At 49.2% G+C, this 8,804-nt stretch overlaps 1 protein-coding gene across 1 annotated transcript in view; it reads left to right on the top strand.

Annotated features, from left to right (window-relative positions):
- The first annotated feature begins 932 nt into the window (after positions 1–932).
- The window catches only part of GPR158 (G protein-coupled receptor 158), a 191,072-nt gene continuing 183,200 nt past the window's right edge, over positions 933–8,804 (top strand). The window contains exon 1 of the mRNA XM_005480468.4: positions 933–2,402. Coding sequence (XP_005480525.2) covers positions 1,531–2,402 — 872 coding nt within the window. The 5' untranslated portion in view covers positions 933–1,530. The remainder of the gene's footprint in view (positions 2,403–8,804) is intronic.

The following is an 8,804-nucleotide window of genomic DNA, read 5'->3' as shown; positions in this document are numbered from 1 at the left end:
CCACACAGGTGCTCTGAAGGTCAATGTTAAAAGCCACTGGATTAAGGACTTAGTTTTGAAAACAGCGGTAGGAATTAGCACCTTGGAGTTAAAACACCAAGGGAAAAAAAGATCATGGTTACAGAAACACAACCAGGCAGCCACCGTAGCTGCAGGAGAGGGAAGGCGGCTCAGCGCCCGTTCCGGGGGGATACGCTCCGTGTCCGGGGCCAGTGGGGCAGCCCGGGCGAGGCGCCCGCGGGCGACGGGCCCGGAGATCCCGAAGGCGCAGTTGCTCATTCCCACACAAACGTCGTTCCCTTCGCCAAACGCCTCCCTCCTGGGCAGCGCGGCCGGTCCCACGCGTCCCGGGGCAGCCGAAGATCAGCTGCGCCCCCTCCACCCACCCGAGAAACGTTGGAAGCGGGAGCGCCTTCCCCCAGCGGCACGCAGCTCTGACAGGCATCAGCCCACGCCGCGGATCTGGCTGAACTGCCTTCCCCCGCAGCGTCAGGCTTCTCCAGCTGCCCGCAGGAGGGGGCACACGGAGCCGTGCGTTCACGGAGCCGGGCATTCGGGGCACCGCGCCCCCGCTCGCCCCCGCCGCGGAGGCGCCGCCCCACGCCCGGCCACCAGGTGTCGCTGCCACGCGCCGTGGGCGACCCCCGGGCCCGGCGAGGCCCCCGCGGATTTCCCGCCCGCGCTCCCGAGCCCCGGGAAAGCGGAGCGGCTCCCACCGGGGCGGGCGCCTGCCCCGCCTTCGTCCCAGGCTGAGCCGGCTGCAGGTGAAACCAGGCGCCTCGACGCCTCTCCGCGGCGGCAGCGCCGCCTCCCCCGGCATCGCACGGCACCGTTCTCCTGCCCCGTGAGTGGCTGCCGGCTGACTGACAGGCGAGGCGGCCACATAGGGCGGCCGCTGCCTGGCGTACACCTATAAGGGCCGGTGGTGAGCAGCGCCGCGCGGTGTGGGGCTGCCCGTGGCGGAGCCGCCCGGTGACCATCCGTCCTCCCACGGCCGGGCGCCCTCGCTCGCAGAGCCGAGCGCTGGCGGAGGCGGGCGCCTGTCCGCTGGCTCCGCGGCAGCAGCCCCGCCCGCCGATCCCCGCAGCAAGTGGCAGTCCCGCGCCACGGGCCCCCCTCTCCGGCAGCGGCGCTCGAAGGATGCGGAGCGGCGGAGCGCGGGCGGCGGCGGGGCGCCGCGGGGGGACCCGCCGCTGCGCCGGGCGCGGGCGCCGCCGCCCCTGCGCGCTGCGCCGGGCAGGAGCTCAGTGAGCGCGGTGGCCGCGGCGGGAGGAGGCGCAGGAGGGCTCGGCTCTGCTGTCGCCGGAGGGGCTGCGCGCCGCTCCGCGCCGGCGGTGGGGCTGTGCGGAGCCCCGCGCTGGGGAGGTTGCGGGCGGCACCGCCACAGGTGACTCGCGGGCCGGGGGTCGCGTTCCGCCCCGCTGCCGCTCGGCCGCCTCTACGCGTTCGCACCCCTGCGCCGCGGCCGCCTGCGCGAAGCTCATCTTCAGCCGCCTCGCCGTGCCGGCGCCACCGGCAGCACCGGGGGACATGGCTTTGCTCCGGCTCCTTCTCCTCTTGCTCCTCGCCCAGCGCGGGCTGGGGTCTGCCGGCGACCAAGGGCAGGCAGTGCGCGGCCGGGAGCGGGCGCTCGGAGGGAAGCAGCCTATTTACAACCACATCAAGAGCCGGGAGCCTCTGCCGGCTCCGCGGAGCCGCTCTACAGAGAGCACCATCTTGGCGCAGCGGCTCGCCGAGGAGGTGCCCCAGGACGTGGCCTCGTTCCTCTACACGGGCGACTCCCGGGAGTTGCGGCGAGCCAACTGCTCCGGGCGCTACGAGCTGGCCAGCCTCGCCGGCAAGTCGCGCTTCACCTCGCACCCCTCCCTGCACGGCGCCCTGGGCACCCTCACCCACGCCACCAACTTACTCAACATGATCCTCCAGAGCAATAAGTCGCGGGAGCAGAACTTGCAGGAGGACCTGGAGTGGTACCGCGCCTTGATCAGGAGCCTGCTGGAGGAGGACCCCAACATCTCCAGGGCCGCTATCACTTTCAGCACGGAGCCTTTCTCCTCCACTCCCCAGGTTTTCCTCCAGGCCAGCAGGCACGAGAGCCAGGTCCTCCTGCAGGACTTGTCCTCCACGGCTCACCGCCTGGCCAACGCCTCTGTGGAAACTGAGTGGTTCCACAGCTTGAAGCGCAAGTGGAGGCCACATCTGCACAGGAAGGTCTTAAACACGGGTCCCAAAACTTTGGAAAACAGTTGGAAGAGGCGGGAGAGCTTCACTGCTGATAAGAACCATATCCGGTGGTCCTCACCATACCTGGAATGTGAGAATGGGAATTACAAACCCGGCTGGCTTGTGACTCTCTCGGCGGCTTTTTATGGGCTGCGGCCAAACCTTCTACCCGAGTTCAGGTAAGAGGAGTGTTCTCTTTACTTTCTGTCGAGAAGGGGATGGGGGGAAGCAGGATGGGGGTTTGATTCTTTCTCCCCCTCCTAGGGAAGGGCATTGTGGTCTCTGGGTGACCTGATCAACCCAGCCGCACGGGCTGCTGTCACAGCGCAGAGCAGCCTCAGGCCTTCCTGGTGGTGGTACCTTCGTGCCTTCGGGAGCTGTTGCTTCTTGAAAGCATCGCTGTTGTCTCCGTCTGTAAGACAGCGTTTGCTTTGCCCCCATTGGAGCAGGCGTGCATGTGGGTTACGTTCCTGGTGGGCTTGTGGCGAGAGGCGAGCGGCAGCTGCCAGTTGAAGCTTATCTGTGTCTGTAAGAGAAAAATGCTCACTGAGTTATTTCTTGCTATACTGCAAAATTGAACCTCAGCTATGCTTTTAACCTGCTGGGAAATAACATTCCCAGTAATTAATGACATTGCTAGTGCTGGTAAGTTGCTGTTTCTGGTCTCCAGAGCACATCCCCTGTGGGGTGCTCGAGCCTGGTCAGTGGTAGTACACTTGGAGGTAAATCAGTGCTGGTGACTGCTGTTCTGTCATAGTTCATGTGGCTGTAAGCTGAAGTGGCAGAAGGAGAGCTTTCCTTTTGCACCTCCAGCTTTATATTTGGTACCTGGCATATGTAAAGGTTTGCTTTTCTTATTGCTTTATATACTTTTTGTTGCTTTTATATACTTTGCCACTGAGCTGCAACTAACAGAGAGGAAGATAGAAAAAGGCTCTTTCTTGTGTCTTTGTATTTTGACACCAAAGAGAGATCTGCTCAAATGAGAGTGACCTGTGGAGTGTGAGATGCCAGTTTTTTCCCCTGGCACTCCTGTGGGGGGTTCACAGGTAGCTCTGTCCAGTGGGGAATGTGCACTGCCCAGAAGCAGCTGGCATTTCTCAGGATGAGAGAGGAGCACAGGATTTCTTTTGTGCTATCAATTAGTAGCAGGTAAAGATTGATGAGAACGTAGCAGACACCAAAGAGATTTTGCCACACCTAGGTGGCAAGGCAATAATGTCTGCAGATGCTGTTTCTCTTGGCTTAGTCTGAAATCCAGTGTAATCAAAAAGATATGAGTGCAGTAATAAATTCCTGAAAAAAACCCAAAATTTGTTGAATGGATAATGGCTGCTTATTTCTGCGTTGAATTACTTTTTGCTCTGAAATTTTCACACTTATGGGGATGATAGGGTTAAGGTAAAATGAGCTCAGCTGTAGGCTGTTTGTTGCTGAATTCCTCTTGAGACCAAAACCCAGGAATAGGTCTGCTGTAGAGCTCTTCTGGACCCTAGGGAGTCCAGAGAAGTCAGGAAGCTTGTCAGAGATCATTGAAAAGCAATGTTCAACGTTTGATGAACTTTGGGATGTGGATGAAAGTTAATGTAGGCTGATATTCTCTTGTTGGAGATAGTTTGGCAGAGCCACTAGGCTGCAGGTGTGGTGGCAACCACAAACCAGCTCTCTGAGAATATAAATTTTGACATAAAGTTGAACTCACAAACGCTTCAATCTTGACTTAACTGAAGAGGAAATAAAGCCATGTTTTAAGGAAAAGAGACTAAAGCTCCAATCCCAGCTCTGTGCCAAGATTCTGTGATGGCAGGAAGCATCTCAGTGGCGTACGTTTCTGCTGTGGTGGCTTTGGCGTGCAGAACGCACCATGTCTGGTTTGGCACAACCCCGGCCAGCCACGACAACCAGCAGATGTCCTCCTGGATGCAGTACAGAGCACTGCCTTCCCTCCCTGCCTCGTCTTCCCAGCCTCTGCTTGCCACCTGGGGGTCCCTGCCGTGGAAGAAAGAGAATAACCTGTTATGGCTCTGACACTTCAAGGGGCATTCACGGAGCTCATCTAAGCTTGGAGAACCACTTCATATTTACAAGGTCATGAGATGGAGTATGCTGTGCAAGTTCAAAGTGTTGTGTTGCTGTTATACTGAACAGTTAGGGCAAAACTAACAAAGATTTGTTGTATCAACAGAGATGAGTTTGTAAGCATTTCTAAAAAAAGGGGTTATGTTATTTTGCCAAATTATTAAAGAAGCAGGTAGAAGAAGTAAAATTATAAATACATACACGTTCTGGCAAGGCTGAAGGATAGTTTCTGATTTGATTTTTAGAAGGATAGTGTTCCTGATTTGAGGTATGCTAGATGAAAAATGGGCTTTAATATAAGGTTATGACTTGGGATATTGAGAAAGTAACTTCTCAGCTACACAGAAAATTATATACACAAAATATGCTTCCAAGGCTTGTAGATTGTCTCCATATTTACACGGTGTTTTCATTACTTAATAGGTACACAGCCTCAATGTGAATTTTTAAGAGAAAAAGTGGCTTAAAGCTTGAAGTAAGCTTACTTGCTCTCACCATCAGTCTTTGAGTGACACAATATTTTGACTTTAAATTCTTGTTTAAGACCTATATGGAAAAATGGTGTTCATTACCCTCCATGTTTTGGGGCAGCTATGTTGGTTCTCCTAAAAATGTATCTTTGAACCATCTGTTAGAAAGATTTTAATGAATCAGTTACCATGCTCCTCCCATTTAGTAGTCTGGTGTAATATCATTAATGGTAATTTAGTGTATGCCTCTTTAATATTATTCTAACAGTTTTTGTACTTTCTTTGCTCCCATTAGGTTTAAGGCATGGCACATTAGGGTGAGATACATTCCAGGAGCATGCTATATCCATGAGAGAGAGCTCTTTCACATTACAGAAGGAAAAGCCCATTGCTCCTTCTTGGTATCTCTTCTGTGGCAGTAACAGAAGGGTTTGTTCATGTGGCATGGCAATGGGATGAGGTAAATGAGAGCAGTACTGATACTGAATAATGAAGGCAATAATGAAGGTAACTACTGCTGGCTGTGTTCAGTGCATGCTGCTGCTGCAGTGCTGTTGTCAGTGATGCTCCCAAAGTGCAGCACAAAGCAGCAAAGTTTTCTTCTTAACATTGTGAAGACTTACAGTGCTTTGGCCTGAGGATGGGAGTGTTACAGGCCAGGGGGCTCCTGCCAACAGCTCATCTGTCTTCAATTTCACCTGTCCCCTTCCCAAAAGATTGCTGCCAAACTGCCCTAAGTGAAGGCCAAGGAGAGAATGTGGTTGTCTTGACCAATGACCAATACTGCCATGACCAATACTGTAGAGAAATACTGAGATGAAGTGGAGGAACCAAAGGCAACTTGATTGTACTGATAAGTGTGCCAGAAGCTGTTCAGGGCCACATTAGCCTAGTACAATGCCAGGCTAGCCGTGCTGGCTCTCTGCAGCTCTTAGCAGTGCTTGCTCATATTGTGTTGTCTCTGTCTGCTGGTCTTTCCACCCAAAATGCATGCAGAGAGCATTACTGCTTATAAGGTGCAGTGTAGGCTCTGGTTCAGAAATCAGGATCCACAGAGACTCAAAGTAATCGCTTGATGTTACCCATCCCTCGTGTCTAAACTGATGCCATTTGCAGCTGAAATTCACAACTTAATGTGCCTAATCCCTCTACTGCTGTAGTGCTGCAGGGGGTAGAGCACAGGAGCATCTGTCACAGGTCTTCTGTGCCTCTCCTCTGCTGCTGCCTATCACATGGTCAGAATGAACCATATTTTATGGCATGTGATGACCCAACTGTCCTCCTTGCAGCCCCACTGAGAAAGTGGAAAAGTGAGAAGTCGCATGTTGTAAATACAATTCCTTTTCTAAAAATATTTCCTTGGTGCTTGGAGGAAGAAATGAGAGGTCTTTGTTGCTTTAGCAGTCCAGGAGACAAGTGGAAAGGTCATGTCTTCATCTAGAAGAAAGATGACTAAATAGTCAGCTAATAGGAACACACAAGGTAAAAAAAGTCTTCCTGGGTCACTGAGTCAGTCTTCTGCTGTCACAAGCCCACTTAATGTCATCAGTTGACAAATCTCCATCTTTCAAGTAGGTGGGTTTCCCTCTTGACTCTTAAGTTCCCTGGCATGCTGGACTGAAGGGTTGGATAACTTCTCCTGATTTCTGATCTGAATTTATTCACTTGCAGTCAGTTCTCATGCATTTGTTCTGGTCCAGAACTGTGTTTCATCTGACTTAGCACCCTTGGCTGGTGTTTACTGCCCTGATTTTATAGGCAGTGGCCCCTTCACCACCTTTGTTTACTAGACTACACAAACTGGCTTTCTTTAGTCTCTGCCATGAGCTCTCTGTTGCCATGGTCCCTCTTCTCAGGTCCTGTTCCAGTATTTCCTGAGCATGGTTAGTCAGATTCATGTGCACTGTTTCAGGCTTGTGCAATGACATCAATTATCCCCAAACTCTGATGAATGAGTTGCTGCTTTTGCAGTTCAAAATGTTCCCTTGTGTGCTGTTCTCATTCTCTTTAACATTGTGTTGAAATACATCTACATTTTGGGAACTGGTCATTGGTCTTGTGTGATTTCTCATTGTGGAGGTCAGATTGACTTCAGGATATGAAGCACTGACTTTCTTTCCCCCTCCCACCATATTCCAGCAGGTTTTTTGCCAAAATCAGCACAGCATTTACTATTTTTTTAAAAGGTTTTAAGGGAGAATCCAATGGAATAATCTGTTTTGGCAGAAAGGTACTCAATCAGAAAGTTGAGTAAGTTGGAGGTGGCTGGTTTTTTTTGTTGTTTTGTTTTGGGTTTTGTGTTTTAATGTTATTTTATTTTGAATGGAGTCTTGTTCTGGATCATTTACAGGTAACTTGATTCTTAAGTTTGGCCAGATTGTGCTATATCTTAATATTTTCTGCCTCCCAGAGGTTTGCTCCTTCTCTCAGTTTCTGGAAAGATATCCCTTGATGCAAAGATAATCTTTACTGCACAGGTAAATTGAGCTGTTTCTTCCCCAAAGGCAGTATAATGTAGTGATTCCTGCTGTACCATTAACGATTACTTGGACCACTCCAGTATTGGGCTATGATGGGACTCTTAGTTAAAGAAACATTACTAAAGGCAGATTAAACCATGGAGGTAGAAGTATTTATGACAAATAAGTAATTTCTTATGGATTGTATGTATTATATGATTTATTATTCTGCTAAATATTTCACAGCTGTTAAGTTCCTTGGTAAAAAACCCAAACAAATGTAGACATGAAAAAAAAAAATTTAAAATTGGGTAATCTTTTTACTTCTAGACATGGTTTAATTTCTTTCTTTACCCCTTTTTTAGTTTCCCCCAATCTCTCTTTATTCTGAGTACCAAGCTAAGAGAAAATTAATTTTAATTGTTTAAGGAGACTTTTAAATTTTTTGTGCCATTGTGATATGATGTTAGTTGTATAATGCAGAAAGTATTTTTAAATTATGAGGTTGACATTTTTTATAACATGTCTTAGCCCTTGATTGAAGGTGTGGGTGGATTTAGAACAGGTTTCAAAAATGAAAAGGAATAATTTATTTTCTAGAATTTCTGAAAGTCTTGGGTTTGTGTTCCTGAAAAGAAGTTAAAACAAAGTCTCTTATTATGCTGTCTCTTTGTGGAAACCCTCAGGATATTTTAAGTATTTTCTAGGCAATTAATTATGTCCCTGCCAGCATTTTTCATATGAGGTCGTGGAGAGGGATAGAAAACTGGATGTTGATGAAACATAGGAAGGGAGCAATAAATATGGATTTCTCTTTCAGAACCATGATTCAGCTTCCTTCAGTGTTGGAGAAACAGGAGTGGGTCTTGGAGGAAAGAAGTTAAATATGGCCATGACAGGATTGAAACACATGTTGCATTCATGTCCACAATTACCTAGCACATGCTAAGTTGCAATAAAAGCAATATTTGGTTTTTTGGGTCAAACTTCTGTTTCCAACTCCTGTGTTTTCTACCCCCATTGCCCTTGGGCCAGACTTCCAGCACAGCAGGTTATCAAAGCTCTTTTGAAGGGGATGGACATGTGGCAGTCCTTACTACCTGGGATTCAGCTCCAGGACTGTCATCTAGTCTATTTGTGAGTGTGGGCTGAGATAGAAATGTTCCTGAATGTAAGAAAAAATGTATTGCTCTGTTAGATCAAATCAAAGGTTTCCATGGCCCTTGCTCCAAAAGCAGCTTCTGACAGGTACTGAAAGAAAATTGTCAAGTTCTTCTATCCTGGTTATGTCCAATTTACCAGTGATAAGCAACAAAAAGAAATTGTTTTCTTTCAGATTTCACCTGAATGACTGGATAGTAAGTATTCATGATTCCTTCATGAATACTTCCTTCATGATTCTTATCCATGTTTTAACACATTTTTGTCTTCTACAATGTAGTTTAGCATTGTATTCCGTAATACATTTATATGTTCCATTATAGCCATCTATTCTGCGTTCCATAGTTTTCTATTTTAAACTCACTTCATGAATCTAAACTCATTGGGAGATCCCAGATTCTTGAATGAATAC

The sequence above is a fragment of the Zonotrichia albicollis genome, chromosome 1, assembly GCF_047830755.1.
Source record: "Zonotrichia albicollis isolate bZonAlb1 chromosome 1, bZonAlb1.hap1, whole genome shotgun sequence".
Taxonomy (NCBI): domain Eukaryota; kingdom Metazoa; phylum Chordata; class Aves; order Passeriformes; family Passerellidae; genus Zonotrichia; species Zonotrichia albicollis.
Note: the sequence above shows the minus strand (reverse complement) of the source record. Positions and strands in the feature narration are given on the sequence as shown.